Below are 20013 nucleotides of genomic sequence, written 5' to 3'. Positions count from 1 at the left end.
GATACAAGCCAATCACCAATTTTAACCTTAAGACCTTTGAGTACACATCTTTTAGTGGTGACAGACAAGTCATAATCATTGTATGTTGCATTGTGCTATGGTTATGCTGGAACACCGTCCACTCGAAGAAGGAAAGCTAACAGACATACCTTGTCAGTGAAAAAAAAAAAAAATCGACGCTCTGCTATGAATTTTGGTTCTATTTACATGATTTTTCTCCAGGTAGGACCCTAAATGATGGGGAAATAATTTGCCTTTACCTGACCTGTCCTGCAGTTGTCACGGTTAGAAAAGTTAAGCTCCATATTTGCTTTACTGTTGGCTTTGAACATATGCCTTGGTATTTCTTGTCTTGACAGTGCGCTTTTTCATCTGCTGCCAAAGACTTGTACAACAAAAGTAAGTAGACGTACGATAAATATAGAGATCTCCAAGCTGAGGACTGATTCGTTACGGTAGATATTGTTCTTTGGCTATTCATTGATGATACTTGTAGATGCCAGAGTCGTCTTATATTGAATTTTGAAAGGATCAGATGGTTGTAAAGACGTTTTTGTAGTTTGTGAAATTAAAAGGAAGAATTCTTGCTACATTCAGTGATCTTTTTAAACGGTACACGACTATAAATTCGTAACTTGAGGCAGACATCTTTGACTCTGCGCATTAACCTAAGAAAACATGCAACTATCTCAAACCAAATTTATATACAGAACAATGTGTTTTAGTTAAATGATGCCAGGAAACAGGCTTAAAACAATGTTTGGACCTTTCATTGTATGTGATGACAGTGTGGAAACGAATATGTGCGATTGATGGAGAATTGATTCCAAACGTGTTTCGAAACTCTTCCCGTTCAATTTATGCCGTGACAGGAAATGTGCGTTCGCTACCGACTCAAATCCGTATATTTTTAGGTTATTATAAAGGGCTAAAATATCCTTACTTAGTCTTTGTGACACGCACTTAATTAAACTTTTTGGCAAGAAAGCGTACCAGGCAAGATAATATTTACCCAAGGGTAAGAGTAGAAATGCGCGCTTTAACAGCGCGCTTTCTATTTTCTCCTACCCTGGGGCATGTCCTAGTAAATGATTAATTTTTAAGCTACGGCTAAGTTCTACTTCATATATTTAGACCTGTTTGTTGTCGTTATCAAAATAGTGATCTAATTGGGGTTCAAATTTGGCGTTGGTCGTAACAGTGATACTGTTAAGTTCAGCATTATCAGTTTCTACTTTTCAAATTGTTATTTTTATTGAAACTAATAAAGGTGGTTATGTCTACGCCAGAAACAAAACGGAAAATCCTTGTGGTTGCATCGATGCTTTCAGAGTAAATGAAGATGGTAGATGCATACAGCTGCTCACCTGAGTTAACGCAAGAAGCTTCGAGATGAATATATTAACCCAAATATATTGCTTCACAATTACTTGGCAATTTTTATCGACGGAAATTGTAATTATAAAACTCATGGACTTTTAATTCAGTTCCTAGGGAGCGCTTTCTTTCTGTCATACAAAGTGCACAAAGCATGTTTATCCAACGCCATCTGACGGTAATTATGTTTCTAATTTATTCTCTTTCTGAGGAAAACAAAATCCATGTCAAAAGAGAAAATTAATTTGGGGGTGCTAACAGCATTAAGAGGACGCACGTCAGTCTCGTGTTTAAAACTTAGAGGTTCATTTCCCTTAACAGGGTGTGATTAAATCATTCATTTCAGATTCAAATTAGAGCGGAGTGGGTTCGTGAGTGCAAAGTGTTTCTTGCTAACTACGAAATCAGTCAGAATTTCTTAATTCTGTGTGCATAAAGGCCGTGAATATGAAACTTCGTTTTTATTCTTCGTTAAGTCACTTTTAAAAGCGCTTCACGGGAACCATAAGGTCGTTTAATACCCAGAACAGAACTTTCCCAATCCAATTTCCGATAAATTAGAAATTTGATGAAAGAGCAAAATAACTGCCATTTAGTGCCTTGTCCGTTGGAACGCAAAAAAGCCGATATTCCTTGCAAAAAATGAAAAAAAAACTTTCTCGAAATATAATACACATGTAAGAATAATATTGTTGGAGCCCTGTCAGGTGTCATGAAAAAAAAAAAAAAAAAAGGCAAATTCATTATATTGCAGGCTTTTTCACCCTAAAGCTCGCGCTCTCTCATTCAGCAATAAAACTGTTTCCCGCCAAAAATCTTTGAGCGGGCAACATTGCAAAATCTGACGTTGGAGTGTTGTAGTGTACTGCTACCGCGAATGTTGACCGACGAGCGCCGTTGAAAGTGAAATCTGTAATGCTGTAACACAATACGAATATCGAATCTAGAGCGTTGAGATTCGCGAGAAACAAATAAGGACCAACTATTACGTGTTCAATGTCATCAACACATCCAGTCGTTTCTCCAGTGCCATATTTCTTTCTTTTAAGTTAGACGTAAGGTATTGTTGTTAAGAACTGAAAAAACAAGAAAAGGAAGAAAAAGCACTGGACATTCATAAATTTAGAATTAGAGTGCTGGGCTGCAATAAGAAGTCTCTCTAATGAATTCCTTTTGTTTTTCCACTTTCATTGTTAAAAATGCTAGTTCTTATATCTTCTCTGTTTTGATCTCTCAGCTTTTTGTGTTGGTAAATCGTCTGGTTTGCACGCTGACCCAGAAGATTGCAGAGCTTATTATGATTGCAATAACGACAAAACACGCCATCGTACAGGGTTATCGACCGGACTTATGTTTGACCCAAAAAAGAAGACATTCGTTCATTCCTGGGAAATGAACTGTGCAGTAAAAAAAGGTAAGGCTGTAAGAGTCATGATACAGCTGATGAAAGCATGGTTAATATAGGGAATGGTTCTAAAACCTGGCAAAGTTTTTTGTTGCATGTTTTTGTTGTCTCTTTTGGGAGTTGACCCTGCACAAAACCTGCAAGGTAAAATACAAAAGGTGTGTGCTCATGCAACTAACCAATAGGAATATCGCGATTATGTCATTCATGCATAGTCTATGAGCATAAAACAATAGGATGTGCAGGGTCAAGGACCTTTCAAACATAAATCGGAGCCTGTTTGTTTGCTTCTTTGATGTTTACCGGGCTTCTTAACCATTTCCCTCAATTAAGTATGATGAGAGACTTAAGTTTACCAGATCTCGTAGAAAAAGCTATTCGATGTCAGAGTCAGATTAAAAATAGAGATGTCATAAGACGTAGTGGTTAGCGTCAAATGTTTCACGCGTACAAATGAAAAATATTTTCAAAGTTCGGTTCTTTATGTTGCTATCCTGCAGCAATTTGGTATAAAAGTAAGATGTCTTTTTGTGTACGACATTGTCATATGATAAAAATCGAAGAAAATCATTTTGCTCCCTCAAATAGTTGATAGTACCCTCACCTGCAGCTTGGCCTCTCTCTAGGCCATCTTGCGGGGAGGAGATGACGTGGTTTTGATGTGGTGTGACATGTAGAGATATAAAAATGCGTAACTGTTTTTATTTTAGTGTACCGTGAGCTTTGGACAAATGTACCAGGGTCCTCAGTGACTGATTTGGAATCCAGCAGTTTGTATCCCTGTGCTCCTTCGAAGACGAAGTTCATTGACACGTTTTGTGTTTACAATCCAGACAGCGGCGATTATTATGGTCAGCGGTTAAGATCTTTCTTCCGAGCTCCTGAGACAGGCAATTATACCTTCGAGACTTCCTGTGATAACGCCTGCCAGCTATGGATGAGCAACAGTGAACTTCCCACCGGGAAACGTCTAATCGTTGATCAGCGCAAATATAACACACGACATCTCTGGGATAAGTACGTCTCGATACGACTGGACACATTATGCCACACATGCAGATGGGTTACTGTAATAAGCAAACCATAGCAAGGATATATGGAAACTCTCACTAGAAGAGCTCACTGTAATCTCCTCCACAAGTGAAAAGGCTAAGCTTTTTTCATACGGGTTTGGGAGATTTTATTTTTTCACTTATGAAATTCTCCAAAATTTTTTTCTGCTTGTCCCCTCTTTCTGAGCAACATGCCTGTATGGATCGCAGCAGATTTGAAAATATATAGTTTTCTGATTTGTTTTCTACTCTTTGGAGTGGAGGTGTATGGTTCATTTCTTTCATTATAACAGTCTGGCATTTCACAAGTTGCCTGCAATATTTAAGGGTGTCGTTCTAAATGAACTACATGTAACCTTGATTTCTAAGAACTTAATTAAGGGTTTTCTCTTAGGTCTGATGATCAATCTTCAGAAAAGATATACCTTGAAGAGGACAACGTGTACTACATGGAAGTATTACACAAGGAGGATATACTGTATGATTTTATGTGTGTCGGAGCGAAATTTCCTACAAAAAAGAAACAGCAGCCCATTTCATCAAAGCATTTTGTCATGGAAGGAACAGGTATGGTGCTAAAAGGTCTTCGCATCACAGCGTATTAAATACGTTGTATAACATAAGACAATTCACCGCAAGAACACAAGATCTATTTTTATCAAATCCCTGTCTATTCTTATTATGCAACTGACAAAGAGAGAAAACTCGAACACCGCGGAAACACCTCTGAGGGAAAACCATGCTGGATCCTGCTTAAAGAATTTTTAAAGGAGGAATAATTTCGCATTGTGAATGAATCGTTTTGAACTTCAAAAAAAAAAAAAAACAAAAAAAAAACAGCAATCTAGATCCATTTCTAACCCATGTATTTGCTTATGTCTTTTACAGAACTGGACCTTATCGGTTGCAGAGGAAGTGAGCAAGGATTACAAGATGTTAAATGTCAAGCAGAACGTTGTAAAACTCCAGACGAAATGGTAACTAAGCTATCCCGCATGGAGAGTTTCAGTTTATTATTTTACAAATTTTCATTTAGGCTTAGCATGTATTATAACTCGAAATATAAATAGTCTTTTTTAAAAAAAAAGCAAAAAAAAAACAAGTAGCTAGCTGCTATTGTTGCTAAAGGTATCCCCGTAAAAAAGGAAAGGAAGAAGGAAGAGATGGAGAGAGAAAGCGTAACGCATGCTAATGAAAAACTCTCCAACTTTGGTTGTTTTTCTTCCATATCTTCTGGCTAAAAGATACTAGTGTTATTCCATTACTGTTCCAAGTCTGAAACGAATTTTAAGAGATCCTTCCTACTCCCTATGGCTGGACTCAATCTTATATTTGTTTATATTGTTTGTGAAAATAGGGGACTTATTACTTAATACAAAACCGATTTTGTGCTTTCTTTTTGGCCTATTCCTGAAGCCATAAAGTGAACTATTGCAGGAGAGGGAGCTAAAAATACAAATATGTTAAAACGAAATCCAATTAAAGGTCTTTAGGGATAATGCCAACTGCGTTGTAAGAACTCCCAATAATGTGTTTGTTCCTCTCGTACTATTTTACGTTGCTACCGTAAACTCCATCTCCGATGCGTTTGTTGACTTGCGGTATTTTAACGGTCCTCTTCAACTTTGAATTTAGCTCAAAACCTTCAAGCAGTCTATGGATACGATGACGAAAAGTTTGAAATCAATACCTTCAGACCAATCCCCTTCTTCGCTCCAGCAAATTACGCAAGTCACAAAGGTAAACTGCAATCTGCAATGATTCTCAAACTAACATCGCCTCAGCAGACGGTCGTTCAATTGAGAAATATGGGACATCAGTTAGATTTGCAAGTGTGGTGAAGCAGGAACAGAAGTGCAATCATTACTACATTGCCTGCGCTTTTAAGCCGGTTTGCAAACGTCTAGCAAGGGAAATAGCAGACGTCTGCACGCAGGCTACCATTACTACTGCTAACCTGCATAGCAGGCGTAAAAAGGGGGAGAGTGGGAGGGAGCGTTAGAGAACATTTTTCGCCTCCCTACGTCATTCCCGGTTTACTCCTGAAACACAGGCTATACTATTATTCAAAACTATCCCATGAAGTCCATACTTAACTGAACTTTACCAGCTGCACTTTTGTACGGACAATGTCACTGTCCTTTCCTCGTTCAGCACGGCTCTCTCGGAAACCAATTCACTGTAATTGAAGAAATTTTCCGTGTTGAAATAAAAGCGTCTGTCTGTCTGTTTCACCTGTTGAGAAACGAGAGAGGTGCTGATCCCCATGGAACGAGGTAAAAAAAGGTAAAGTCTGCATACGAGCCAAGTGGCCCATCAGGCCGGAGCTTATCCCGGTTTCTGTAGCATGAAGCTGGGATGCTAGTCCATCGCAGGGTTACCCCCAGCATTAAGTTCGCCGGTACCCATTTATACACCTGGGTGGAGAGAGGCACTGTGAGAGTAAAGTGTCTTGCCCAAGAACACAACACAATGTCCCCGGCCAGGGCTCGAACCCGGAACGCTCGATCCGGAGACGAGCGCACTAACCATGAGGCCACCGCGCCACCCAACAACAATTTCAGGTGGCTTAGAATTTACTGCAAAGTTTATGATCTTCTTAACACGACTATCCTAAAGAACACATACCTTTATCGAACAAAAAGAAGAGTGTAAGTTGTTGTGTGTCTCGTTGCTTCATCAAACGTTTATTGTTTTTCGCCAGGAAAGCACGAAGACCATAAACGATGTACTAGTAGAAAAAACAAAAGAGCAATGGCGTCGGTCTAATACGAGTTTAGCTATGGAGATTGCAGAGATCACGGAGTCGTTTGGTAAAGAGTTGGCTGACAAATGGTCCAATGAAACATCTGCAGTCGGTTCATCGGAGGACAACATTGGTGAGCAGAATTCATCTTTATTGGCCTTTCTAATTCAAACGCTTTATTGTTGGAATTTTACTCTCATATTCGATGACAATACCATTACTTTTGTTGAGCAATGTTAGTTCCGTTAGTGAGTACACTAGGTTGGTGAGATTTTGAAATCAACTCACAGGGAAGAGTTCCTACAGGTTCCATGATAACAAACCCTGGTTTCAGGTTGCCTCACTTGTGCTTACAATTTTGCTGCTGTGTGTTAGTTCTGCAGGCATCAGTGTTGTCTGGCGACTACAGATTTCCAGTATCTAACATGGACAAAAATTGGAAAGAAATCAACGATTTCCTCACTTTAAAAGTCGCGGGTGAGAAACAAGTGTTGTTTTACCAATATTGCCTTGGATTGATTATTCTTTGCTTTCTTGATCAACTCTTGAGTTCCGTTGTTGACAATGCTTTTTTCAAATTCAAAGCCCGTTGTCACTGTATCTTTTTTAGGAAAAAAAGCCTTTAACGCGGCACTTGGGTTATTTAAATAGGTTAACGGGGCTGAAGGTTTGTAATTTATCTTGCAGAAATCAAGCTTAAAGATAAAACCAAGGCTTTTAGTGTCATTTACAAGAGTTTGCATGAAATGCTACCATCGTCTCCATCCAAGGTTGGAAAGTAAGTATAGATGATATTGTTCAACCAAGCAGACCACGAATACAAATACTCCAAGACCAGTTATAAACATTCTTCTTTGTACTCCTGACTTAGGCACCGACCACACGTATCCGGATATTTTTGAATCCGCAACTTTTTCTTTCCGGATTCAGAAATTTCCCCGACCATACGTAGCGTATTCAAATCGAATTCGCCTGTCCACATGCATCCGATGGTATCCGGATTCACTCCAGAGAAACTAGGCCTACACGTTGTGCTGCCATATTGGTTTATTGTTCGGTAAGAGACTGGACGCGATTTTTCTACGTCATCCGATTCACTTCAAAAATATCCGGATTCGCCGTCCACGCGTTATCGGACTCGCTGCGGATTTATTTTTTTCCACTCTGGAGAGCGGATTAAAAAATATCCGGATTCGCAGCGGAATTCGCCGGATGCGTGTGGACGGAAGCCGTAACCGGAAAGAAAAAGTTGCGGAGTCAAAAATATCCGGATACGTGTGGACGGGGCCTTCATGTAGAATGAAGCATTGTGCTCGTTGAAATGCTGCACGCGTTTAACTGCACGCGTTTAACTGTGCAACTTACGCAAATAAAATCACGAAGTGATCTGCCAGTATATTCACGTATTATATAAACACGAGTGACTTACTGGAAAATACACCACGCGTAACATTCATACGAAACTACATCCAGGACTCGGGTGGCGTATTTTCCACATTCTTACTAGTGAGGATATTGATGACATCATTAATCGCTTTTCACGGTTTCTTGTGCAGTCAGTTGGTCTATATGGCAAAAAGAAAATTACACGATAGATTGACGATATATGGATTTTATTTTCTCATGTTTAAAACGATGTAGTTGTTTTACCACGAGAAAATATAATTCACACCTTTGCAACGCCGTGTAACATACTATATGTCTAAGTACTTCTAGCGTAAAATCTGCGTTTCTCGCTTTTCAGAGAAAAAGGCAACGAAACGAATTACGAGCTTAACAGCCGCATCATTGGAAGTCTTGTGACGCCGTCAGCTACTGGTAAAAACCTGGATGTCCGTGTTACTCTCCAGCACTTAAAGGTAAGTCCTACTTGGCGCGGACCAAATAAGGCACCTGTAACGAAATTAAATTTATTTTTAAAAGTGAAGAATGATAATCGCAGTAAACTTTCCAATTTAAGCAATTGGAAAGAAGAAGCCTGAAAAAATCAGGGCTTCAACGGGATTCGAACCCGTGACCTCCGCGATACCGGTGCGATGCTCTACCAACTGAGCCATGAAGCTGCACATTGCGAGCGAGGTCAATTAATTGAGCTCATATTTTCCCATGAGGAGTGAAATGATGTGAAGTATATATGAAATAATTCATATTAGAACTGTGGTTGTAGATGAAAGTGAAGAATCATCATCGCAGTAAACGAGAAGATATGAACTCAATTGATTGGCCTCTCTCCCAATGTGTGGCTTCATGGCTCAGTTGGTAGAGCATCGCACCGGTATCGCGGAGGTCAAGGGTTCGAATCCCGTTGAAGCCCTGATTTTTTCAGGCTTCTTCTTTCCAATTGCTTAAATTGGAAAATTTACTACGGTGATCATTCTTCACTTTCATCTACAACCGCAGTTCTTATATGAATTATTTCATATATACTTCACAAATTTATTTTTGTTCGACGTGAAAGAGGATACATGCATGAGAGACTTCTTCCTCCGATGAAACATTAAAAAATTTATCTTTATTTGTAAATCTAAAGTTTTGGTTATACCGTGTCAAACGGTATTATTATTATACAAGTTTACAACGTACTCAGTGAACTAAAAGGTGATTTATGAGCACTGAAAACAAGTGACTTTTGAAGGACTTTTCATCATCCTTACAGTAAATGCAAAGAGGTGTGAAAACTAGAAAACTACTAGTAGCAATAATATAACCACATGTGATGTTGTATTGATTTCATCGAGTAAATTACCTGTCCAGTACACGCATCAGTAAGCAGTTAGTGACTGGCATTATAAGATGCTATCTTTCTTTTCAGTTCAAATCAAATGCCACTCAGGTACCAATGTGCGTGTGGTGGGACTTCACTGCTGGGTGAGTACGAGTGAATCAGCAAACAAGCACATAAGCACAGCAACATGAAAATTCTTATGGATATCAAAATGGATACTTCCTTATACATTTAAGCAAAGATGTTATCTCAAGATTAGCAAACAATCATATGACTGCCAATGTGGATATTATGCTATTTTTTGACATATCACAGGTTGAAAATTGAACGTTATTATATAGAATCTCTAAATTTCTCTCACACTCACTGCATTACTAAAAACAAATCAAAGTCTAATTATGGTTTACTTTAACAACATCTTTAGGGGCGTAAACAGCACTGGCCTATGGTCGACCAAAGGGTGTGACGTGGATACTGCTGCTTCAAATGAAACCCACTCAGTTTGCAAATGTGACCACCTCACTAACTTTGCAGTGCTGATGCAGATCAAATCGGACTCAGACCTGGAGGTAAATTATGTCCTCACAGTAGGGATAAGACAATGCAAGGGCAGTACGAGGGAAATAGACGATAGGGCACGCCAGATTTAATAGATATTAGTAGTGCTTGTAGCTCCTGACTGAGAAAGATCCGCAATAGAAAACGTGGACTTAGTTTTCTGTGCCTCGTTTGGCCCTCTGCAACAAAATTCTCTATCCCAGGAATGTTTTACCAAAGAGAGAAAATGTAGCGTTACTTGCGAATTAGCATGACCGGACAAAATTTCCTGTAAGACGACGTTGTTCAACATCTTTACAGTTGTGTGTTACATGTACATGAAAATTTACTACTTAAAAGGCTTTCGGTCCATTTGTTGTTTTAGCTATGGATGATACATTAAAATACGCTTTTTCGCTTTTTAGGTTGATGAGTCCCATGCTGTAGCATTAGAGATCATCACTTACGTGGGCTGTGGATTGTCGTTGATTGGCGTTACCCTTACAGTCGTCATCATCATATGTTTGTCGTAAGTTCAGATACTGTTATCCAACTAATCTCAGAGATCCCTTCCAATCAATTGTGGGATCTGATTCAATCAAACTGAGCTTAAATCTTAATAATGTCGCTTAAAAATATGGTGCGTTGGACCCCGGACTGATGTGTTCTTTCAGTGCCCATCCTGACCAAAAATCGGCTAGCATGCCACCCAGGCTTTGCCCACTTCACGCTGCCGGGTTTCATGATCACTAACCTTGTCTGACAACGTAAAATAAAATAATTTTGGGCTAGTTATTTCGTAGCTTCCTTATTTCGGGTGGTCATCATTTAAATTGTACACTTTTAACAATATAATATAATTTGGAACTTTTCATTTAAACTCCACAGCGGTGTGCGTTCAGAGAGGAACCTCATTCATGTAAACCTGTCGCTGTCTATCGGCATCTTTCAAATTATTTTCCTGGCAGGAATTGAAGCAACTAGTAATGAGGTTTGTTAACCGGAAAACAAAGAACACTTACAATAACTTACAATCAGAAAATGCCACTCTTTATCCACAAAAGTTTGTATTTTTCTTCTTTTTTTTTTTTCAATTTGTTAACGTTGCGTGCTGCTCCTGTTGTGGTTGTGGTTGTCATTGTTGTCATTGTTATTGTTGTTGTTGTTGTTGTTGTTCTTCTTCTTCTTCTTCTTCGCCTTTCCGTACTGTTTACTTCAATTTAATTAATTGACCGTAACTGATGCAGTTTTAGTTTGCAGAAATGATTTCGAAGTTGCATTCCATTTCTTTGCAGGTTGCCTGCACGTTGGTAGCGGTGTTACTTCACTATTTCTTGTTGGTTTCATTTGCATGGATGTTAGTTGAAGGCGTCCATCTCTATGTTATGGTCGTCACTGTTTTTGAAAACAGCAAAGAACAACTTCGCATCTACGGATTATGCGCATACGGTGAGACCATCTATTGAGATTGTCTTATAAATAAAAAAAGGAGTTTCTCGTTGATCGGAACCTGGCCGAAAACATGCATCGTCCGTTTTCTTAAACTAAACCGTAAAGTTAAGCGTATGTTCCAAATAAATAAAGTATTGTGTCAATGCATAAGTCTTAGACTGATGATCAAACATCACAAATTCCAACTGACCCACACCATTCTAGATTCATAGTTATCAGCGGGTTGTACCATGCCAGTCGAAACAGCATGAATTTATGTTTTACATTTTCCTTAACAGGTTTGCCTGGAATTGTTGTTCTTATTGCTGCCAGTGTTGCCCATGATGGTTACGGTACAGACTCCCGGTATGAAGTCAAATTACTGTTTGAAGCCACATGGTTGGATATCACGTTGCTTTTAGACCAACTGGGGTTCATCAGTATTGACCAATATTTCAAACTTTCCTAATAACGTTTAGCTATTGAAAATTTAACTAGACTTCACCGACTACTGGCAGCATCCAATGTATACAGCCGGATTAGGCTGTCTTACGATTGATAACTACCAGGAAATCTGGCTCTCTTTCAGTCTAAGTTGTAAGAGCTTGCTTTGCATGGTTTACAGCTATTTTAGATTCAGAAAAGGCACTTGTCAAATTGACGCCTTGGAAAATCAGTTTATAATTAGTACATTAAATTTAGGTTTATTTACGCATTTTACGTTTTCCCTTCAAGGGAAACATGAAACATACACACACGCAATTCAGTTTTATACACAAGAGACACCAACTACTTTAGTCATCAGGCATCAAATTATACAAATGATAAACAATAACAAAACAAGAGTCTTCTTGTCCTCTAGCTGTTGGCTGTCAGTGACAAACGGAGTCATTTACGCTTTCGTAGGACCTGCACTGGCAGTAATCCTGGTGAGTGAAAATGTTTGCAGGAGTTGTGCTGATGGTATCGTGGGCCACCTTTTATAACAACAACAACAACAACAACAACACAGGGTTGTCAATTTTTTTGTTGAGTTTAATTTGAAAAGTTAAATTGGCACATATTCTGCCACCAAACAGCGGTACCATCACTTGTCCTTCCCCAGCCAAATACTGCCTTTTCCAACAAATAAAAAATAAGCGCAAGTAAACTTGAGTGAAACTAATCGCAAGCAAACAATGCATTTGGCGTTCGGCGTTCGGCGTTCGGCGTTCGGCGTTCGGCGTTCGGCGTTCGGCGTTCGGCGTTCTGCATTCTGCAAAATACCCCTGCCGGGATCCTTCAATAACAGTGTGGACCGCAAACTCGGCCAGTAACAGGTATTTATGACTGTAATTTCGCACCTGCTGCTCGATTAGGCAGATTTTTCATTAATTTTGGTAATATTGTTTGCAGGTGAATACAGTAATTTTAGTCATGGTTATCAGGGAGATTTTTAAGGTACAAACGAATGGAGTCTCTCGTTCGACGAAGTTTGATCTTGTCAAGTAAGTAAAATGGTGACTAAATTGTTTAAAGTGCAGTTTGTTTCACGAGGTTTCCTGGAACCTGGTGATCGTGTCTTGGTAATAAAGATCTTACTAAGAGTATGTGAAACATTGCTAGTCAGTTCTATGTAATTGACCGGCAAACAGTCGATCCCCATTGCTACCGAAGCCATCGAACGGCCAGAAACATATCACCGTATAAATGACAACTTTAAGTTCGGGGTAAAAACAGAACCACGCATAAGCAAGGAGATCCTCAGCCCATTCTGCAGAAAGAGAGAGGAATTGATAGCCATAAGGCTATCTTGCGCTATTGCCCTAGCCTTGTTCGCTACTACAATGATGTATTTGAGCTTTATTGCTTAATTGCATTCTTGATCGAAAGCCTTTTCTGTTTTCTGTTTTAATACACTCTTTGCCGTTGGCATCCTGGGAGACAGTTTCAATTCAATTTACACTATATAGGACATTTAGATACATTTTATAAGTAAAGTAATGAAACTTGTAAAAAAAACATAGAGCCGTAAAGAAATAAAATTTATATGTGAACGGTGGCCAAAGTAGCAAGAACTTTCTTGCTGGCCATCGCCATGGCCAAGTTAATGGCTAAGCTCGATCTGCATACACTACATTACATCATACATACACTACATTTACACCTATATAATAGCAAAATCAAACAGCAAAGTAATACATGGCAGCAAAATCAGATTTGATTATTCAGAAGGTGGCATTTGTACTCTTTGCTCAGTTCAGAAGTCTCTTGAAATGCCCCACCCACATTCCAATGAGCCTGATCACCTCTTATCTCACATCATTAGGTCTGGAGTCAAGTCAGCAACCGTTCTCTTTCCTTTACTTGGCATTACGTGGCTGTTCGGTATTTTAGCACTGGACACTAAGACCATCGTGTTTCAGTACTTCTTTGCCATTCTCAACTCTTTACAGGGATTCTTCATTTTCATATTTCACTGCCTGCTTAATTCAGAGGTAAGGAGATACTAAGGGTTCTTTCTTTTCTCAACATCTTGCATGAAACTGAACGTTCATTGTATTTTTAAGATTTGTAATTTGCCTCTATAATTTCTCAATCCATGAGTCATGTTGTAATGTATTATGGATATAGAAACACGCTTAAGTAAAGAATGGAATCATACAACACTTGGAAATGCATGGAAAAGTAAAAGAAGCAGACGGATACTTCTCGTCTGCAGAGTCCTAAAAAGATTCCGAAGTTTTATTTTTTCGAGATTCTCAACATGCTTTTTGTTCAGGTACGAAAGGCAATGCAGCGAAAGAAAGAAATCTGGTCCAGCCGTCGAACTTTCTTCACGCCTTCTTCGACCATTCCTTCGTCGGCTGCTGCTGCTACAGCATCTCATAGGGCTACGCTATCGGTAATCATGTTTAATATTTGCTATGTGGTGCTTACGCTAAATACAGATTATTCCACGAGCGCGCATTGGATATGGGATGGTAATTAAATAGCTATAATCATCTCATATCCAACAAGGGCGGGTGGAATAATTGTTTAATTAAAAACGCCTCCAACATATAGAAAAATAAAATAAAAACAAAAACGCGCCGAAGAATTACCGTACGCTCGACCGTGTTTGTAGAGCATGGTGGCTCATATACCATGATGACTAAGTCAATGAAAACCCTTGAATTGCGTTATCCAATAATCCACTTTAATAATTGTTCATATACTATAAGCCAATGAAAACTCTTGAATTGCATTATCCATTGATCCAGTCTTTAATAATAGAGTGTATTTTAACTTATAGACTACGAGTATTCCCTCTAGCTTTTCGTCGAGCGTGACCGTAAATACACCCGGAAGGAAAAATGTCCGCGCGAAATTTCGCGCGGTCATTTTCGTGTCGCGGTTTTCTTTCGCGTCATGCACGACGGACTAAGCGAAAGAGGGACAACTCGTAGTCTATTTAACTTATGTCCCAAAGGTTCCAGTTTTTTCGACAGGTTATCTTCTAATAAGTCACACTGTTAAACGTAGTATATTCAATTGTTAGTAATTTATATTTCTTTTGCAACAATTAAACAATGATGACGATGATGCCGCCGCTGCCGCGGCTGCTGCTGATGTTTCTGGTGCATTAATGACCAATGCGCTTAGAGTCGACTTATGTTTATGTATTTTTAAGGACGTGAACATGATGTCCCACTCTGATGACCCCACTAACAGCCAACCCGCCGTGGATGGTGATAATATTGAATGCAGTCCCGTGTCCGAAAAGAACGCTCCTCACGAATCGGACAAACAAGCAGACGTCAATCCTAGTGGCACTTGCCCAACAGCCAGAGAGCACTGTCCAACTTGGCTTTCCAAGGAACCAACCGAAGGATCTGCAAAAATTAAATTGCCTCCTGTGACGGTTCCAGCAAATAAGAAAAGAAAGCAGAAACGACTCCTAAACAAAAACCCGAGACAGAACAGAAAAGGAAAACTAACTACGGTTATAGAACCATTGCAAGAAGAAACTAACGAATCGAATGTCAACGCGTGAGAAAGATGATAAAACGTGATTGTTGTTTAACATCTACCATTCTGCAAAACATGAAAACCCATTTGAATGGCAGTGTTCCTTTCGGGGATAATCATTTAAAGACATTGTCTCTTTCTCCTTTGTATATACCTAAATTTTACTCTAAAACCGGTGGTGAAATGAACTGTGACGTGTCAATTTATAAATAATACACCCTTATTTATGATCCTGAATACTGGGAAGGTTCTCCTTTTTTTTCATCTTTTCATTTCATTAAACTGCCAAAGAGAGAGTGAGTTTCACCTGTACATAATTTAATCCTGTCTGAACGACTTGTAAAATGGCAGAGTAAGTCAAAATATTAAGAAGAGAATACTATTTTCTTTACGCCTAATAAAGCAAAAGAGCTTAGTGCAAATCTCGTTCGAGCACCGATCCCGGTACTTGTTAAATGTTTTCCGCGAATGCCCTTCTCTCTAGTTTCAGCATTTATTTTCGGCTCAGTACATTGTTTCAGTGCACGCTACCAAGACAATTTTACAATCCCTTTATTGTGAATCCCTATAACAGTGCTAATTCTGATTTAGCTGTCTGAGTGTGATATGTTCTGGTTATCGATTGAAAGATATAAACGTGAACAGAGATTTGCAGGTTTACCGTCAAAGTTCGATGAAATTGAAAAATGTGCCATGCAGGCCCCTCGATAATATGAATTCGACGTTTAATAAATGGGAACCCCGCCTGACAGGGGTCGTTTAAGGTTTTTTTGACGGAAACAAAACTCCTGCGTTGGGTATTGCATATGCTATGTAAACTAGATTTGCCCTGACTCAAAGGCCTTCATGCATTTGTAATGCACAAGCCCTCAAAAATCACTCCGCTTTACCACAGTCGGCCGTTAACACCAAGTAATTTGACAGCGTTTCGCACCTTCAAAACAATATTTCATATTTATTCACCGAATTTATCATCGAACGCATTAAAAGACTGTTTTGTTTCTCTTTAACACGAAGAGCAAAAGGGCTAATTACGAGTGCAAAACCACTCTATAGGTGCCAGTGGTCGGTTACCCATGGGACTTTTTTGTTTTGTAGTGCGTTCAATGCCCTTAATGGCTCCGCATCCTAATGACAGCCTGCCTTTCAATAACATCCTAAGCAACCATTTTAGCATCTCTGTGTTCATAGCAGTGTTTTTAAACCGCTTTATTAGCCACCATCGTGAAGGTAAAAGCGTCACAAATGGCTTTAAATAGGACGAGTTGACCAGCTATGGAATAAATCAACAGGTAAATTTGACTTATTTGATTTGAACGTCCAAATCAAGTAGAGATTTTGTGCCTTAGCCTACGATGTGTGGGTTTTTTTTATTGAGAATGGTCGGCGAATATTGGTTGCGTTTACTGAAAAATGGAAACCGTCCTTCGTTTTTAGAAGTAACGACTAAGTGACCTTTCCCCCTTAATTCACATCGTTCAATTATCTCTCTGAGTTAAGGAAGGATGAAAGATTCTCAACAACAATTAAATTTTTAAGACCGTAGGAGCACTCGTATTATTCATCATTTGGTTTGGAATAAATTATTGGGTTGACTCAGTATTTATATATTCAGAGCACCATTTGTAGTCTTGGCTACTTAATTCAGTTCGATAGTGAAAGAGTGCGAACTTTAACTGAATGTGAAGAGAAACGAAGCAACTTAGCAACAAAAATCCTTGCCTAACTGACTAGAGTCGAACACATGACCTTTGAGAAACCGGTGCAATGCTGTGGCAGCTCGCCTTTCTGTAATTGTTCTACCTGTAGTTGTAATACTAGGGAAATGACTCTATCACCACAAGTCAAAGTTCTTGTAGAAAATGAGACTATAAAATGAAAATGTTTCAAGTCAGAGTGAAGTGAAGTTCATTCATCCCAGTGAGCGAAAACGGTTGCCAAGACAGACAAGGGAGACTGTTTATAAATTAAAGCTGTGAAAAGAGAACCTCTCTAAGTTCTCTTGGAAAGACTTTTGATCTACCTTTCTGCTGGAGAATCATTCACTTACGTTAGTTTGACTATTGGCTACCTGGTACCGGTCCAAACAGAAGGGAGGTTCGCCTCCAGTAAATAAGTAAGTAGGTAAAGACTTTATTTAAAAAGGGTTTACATGCGCTAAATAGCCAAAGCTAATAAACTTGTGGCCCTCTAGATCAAATATTGAAATAGTTAAGAGCCTGCATGTTGTTGACGAAAACGTTCATCTCACATTGCATTCTTGAAAGATTTCAAAGACTTGACAGTCAGGTCTACAGGAAGCTATAGAAACCGAAAGCGAGCTATATGCAATGATCCGTAACCTGTGAGTGTTCCGCTGAACAGTAAAAGACAAAAAAAAAACTTACTGGTAGATAAATATTCATTTGCCTGTGTTACGTTCTAGTTGCCCCGCTCACAAAAAGCATTTACCGTCACCAAATAAAAATGTTATGCCCCTGTTTTGGATTTTGACCCAAAAATAAGATAATATCATAATGCTTATTTGAAATTGATAAAAGCAATCGGTTCAATTAATGATAACAAAATTTGTGCTTTCTCTGCCTGCCCCAAGAATAGTAGTACTCCCTTCCCTGCTGTCTTGCGTGAGCTCTACGTACCGGACATCAATAAAGCTCAACAAATTGGACAAATATGGCTATGGGCAAAAGGTCCATAGCCACTTTTACTGAAACATTAAAATTCATGACTAGTTCCTTATACATCAGTAAAGGTTTGCCGCCAAGGAAATAACAAAAGGAAATGTGTTGAGAGCACATAGGCTGTTCGATAAGTAGTAAGAAAATTTCTCTCTAGCTCACTCCAACAACCTAAAACGACAAATAAACTGGCATCTATGTAAAGACGTATGTAAGGACAACTTATCGAAGCACAGTAATGCGGCTGCAGTGCCCGCGGGGATTAAAACAAACGGCGGATCTATTTCCTTTTTTACCAGTTTTGGAACGAATGCACCTCCTCCTCTTCCTTCTATTTTGACTTCAATTCACACAGCAGAAGGCGCTGATCCGTAGAAACGAGTTTATTGTAAACATGACCGAATTATACACGTTCGACAAACTTCAGTGTCAACCTCAATAAAGAACAAAGAATAAAACTATGAAGCGTAATTCCGGGTCTTTTGATATTTGGAGCTTGCTTTATTTCAGGAATCCCTGCAGGCGTGATCTATCGCTGAGTCACCTATAGCTGACAAATTAAGCCTTTATTACGTTAATCCATAATACGTCACTTTCAGACAAAGCATAAAAATGGAAATTGTTATGACTTGTGTGTGTCCGTGTGTCTAAAGGCTTATAAAAATTCAACTGCAGTTTTAATAACTTCACTGCTGAGTAGCATTGTAATAGCGATGCCGGGGACCGCTTTATTGAATTTTTCTATTTTGCTCTCATCTAATCATTCCTAACAGAAAGCGATATGCTGCATACTCGTAAAAACAGCTCGCCTAGCCATAAAAAATAACGTTTTGTAGATCCCTGTCGGAACAATAAGATCTGATCTTTACTTGAATTGGTGCAGTCTGTAAAGAAAAAAGGATTAGAGAAGATTGCCAGGTGATGTTTGAATCTTTGACGTCTTTTGATAAAAGAGAAAATCAAATAGATATTATCAGTTTGTATTTGATCTTGCTGTTTGTATTCGTACAACTGAGCTTTGTCATACACCTTTTCAGATGTCCTATATGTGTGTTTTCTCTCACGTACAGGTGAAATGGCGGCAAGAGCAATTCTTTTTATTGCTTTGTTCCTTTTGCAAGGTAAGCCGTAGAGACATTCTTCTAACATTTTATGATAGATATAAAGACTACAAAAGCAGAACAAAAACTGGCAAACGTCGACACAGAATGGTGGAGACATTTCAAAATAGCAACAATATTTATAAATGGCACGTAGGTAGCTAGTTTTTACTTAAAGTTTCTTTTCCCAGGGAGAGGAGAAATGTCGAAAAGAACAGGGGACAGAAAGAAGAATGTTGACTGTTTACAAAATAAACTATTTGTCGGTGGTGTTAAACAACAAAATGGAGAGGTATTGTCCTACGGTCACAAGAGAAAAGCAATAATAGACACAGATATTTCAGAGTATGGGACAAATGTAAATTGAGAATGCGCGCTGTCGGGGAGTTGAAATGGGCAAGGGATGGTTGGATATTTGATTTTGTTTTCTATTTTTTTCTAATTTAAATCTCCGAGGTTATAACTTAAAACTTTTTTGCTAGTATCATCTAAAGGAAAATAGAATCATGTTTCCGTTTTGACCAAAACTTGCCAAATGAATGTTTGCATTATCAGACTTTATTTAAAGATAAACTCGGTTGTAAAACCTTGAACCAAAATTAAAAGTACATGAGCCATGAACGTTTCACGCCCCTCCGTATACTAGCATCATTGTCATAATACCTTAACATTTCATACTTAGGAGTTCGTTTACTTTATTTTTGTCCGGTCGTATTCTAGGAGACTTTTCATTTGTATTTGCGGATTCTTTCTAAATTTGTTTATTCAGTTTCCACTCTGAAATCGTCACAGAAATCTTAACAAAAAGAGAATCCTGCTGTTAGAGAAAATTGGCAAGTCGTAAAGTATGAATTACGACCAGCAGGAGGTCGCTAATACGCCTTTTCTTAGTTTGAAAACTACTCTTGAATAGAAATTAAACTTTGTAAAGGGAAGAGTACGGTGGAAATGCACAGCTTATGAAACACACTT

The 20013-nt window shown here is 38.8% G+C and overlaps 1 protein-coding gene across 1 annotated transcript; it reads left to right on the top strand.

Moving 5' to 3' along the window:
• Window positions 1-17219, top strand: LOC145479026 (adhesion G protein-coupled receptor L2-like). The gene is made up of 22 exons (XM_081457270.1): window positions 1-222; window positions 360-399; window positions 2615-2791; window positions 3493-3799; window positions 4229-4401; window positions 4723-4811; window positions 5470-5574; window positions 6539-6713; window positions 6956-7057; window positions 7268-7358; window positions 8325-8439; window positions 9393-9448; window positions 9730-9874; window positions 10268-10371; window positions 10731-10833; window positions 11138-11291; window positions 11573-11639; window positions 12136-12202; window positions 12669-12760; window positions 13582-13750; window positions 14035-14157; window positions 14926-17219. The coding sequence occupies exons 1-22, from the start codon at window positions 187-189 to the stop codon at window positions 15286-15288; spliced, it is 2853 nt and encodes a 950-aa protein (XP_081313396.1). The 5' UTR covers window positions 1-186; the 3' UTR covers window positions 15289-17219.
• The last annotated feature ends 2794 nt before the right edge of the window (window positions 17220-20013 follow it).

Source organism: Orbicella franksi, chromosome 2, assembly GCF_964199315.1.
Source record: "Orbicella franksi chromosome 2, jaOrbFran1.1, whole genome shotgun sequence".
NCBI classification, from domain to species: Eukaryota; Metazoa; Cnidaria; class Anthozoa; order Scleractinia; family Merulinidae; genus Orbicella; species Orbicella franksi.
Note: the sequence above shows the minus strand (reverse complement) of the source record. Positions and strands in the feature narration are given on the sequence as shown.

Bases quoted from the DNA above. Each gene is read 5' to 3' on its own strand.
- LOC145479026 (XM_081457270.1), top strand. From the start codon at position 187: ATGAATTTTGGTTCTATTTACATGATTTTTCTCCAG. The intron at 10,372-10,730 runs GTAAGTTCAGAT...TAAACTCCACAG, and splicing joins GTCATCATCATATGTTTGTC to CGGTGTGCGTTCAGAGAGGA. The intron at 11,640-12,135 runs GTATGAAGTCAA...CTTGTCCTCTAG, and splicing joins GGTTACGGTACAGACTCCCG to CTGTTGGCTGTCAGTGACAA.